Source organism: Gavialis gangeticus, unplaced genomic scaffold (assembly GCF_001723915.1).
Source record: "Gavialis gangeticus isolate Ggan-Ray unplaced genomic scaffold, GavGan_comp1, whole genome shotgun sequence".
Lineage (NCBI taxonomy): Eukaryota > Metazoa > Chordata > Crocodylia > Gavialidae > Gavialis > Gavialis gangeticus.
Window position 1 is genome coordinate 30,837,153 of NW_017729029.1, and position 295 is coordinate 30,837,447.

The following is a 295-nucleotide window of genomic DNA, read 5'->3' on the forward strand; positions in this document are numbered from 1 at the left end:
CCCCGCCGCCGCCCGCCGAGATGAAAGTGTTGATGAGACTGTTGGCGAGCCGGGGCGACTCGGCGGGGCTGGGCGAGTACAGGGGCTCGGCCCGGAACAAGCCCCCCGCGCCGCTGCCTCCGCTGCCGCCGGACGCCGCGGAGATGACGGGCGGCGCGGACACGGCCATGGCCACTCTGCCTCGGCCGGTGCCGGCGCGGCAGCTCCCGCCTCACGCGCTCCCGCAACTGTTCGCAACACTCAGCCAAACACAGCCCGGCTCCCGCCCTCCTCCCTCACACGCGCAGAGGCAGCC

General features: G+C 74.6%; 1 protein-coding gene across 1 annotated transcript in view; it reads right to left on the minus strand.

Moving 5' to 3' along the window:
* DACH2 (dachshund family transcription factor 2) overlaps window positions 1-246 on the minus strand; it is a 642,364-nt gene extending 642,118 nt beyond the window's left edge. The window contains exon 1 of the mRNA XM_019521377.1: window positions 1-246. This exon is cut by the window's left edge and continues 1 nt beyond it. Within this exon, the coding sequence (XP_019376922.1) occupies window positions 1-169 (169 nt within the window). The 5' untranslated portion in view covers window positions 170-246.
* Window positions 247-295: the final 49 nt, after the last annotated feature.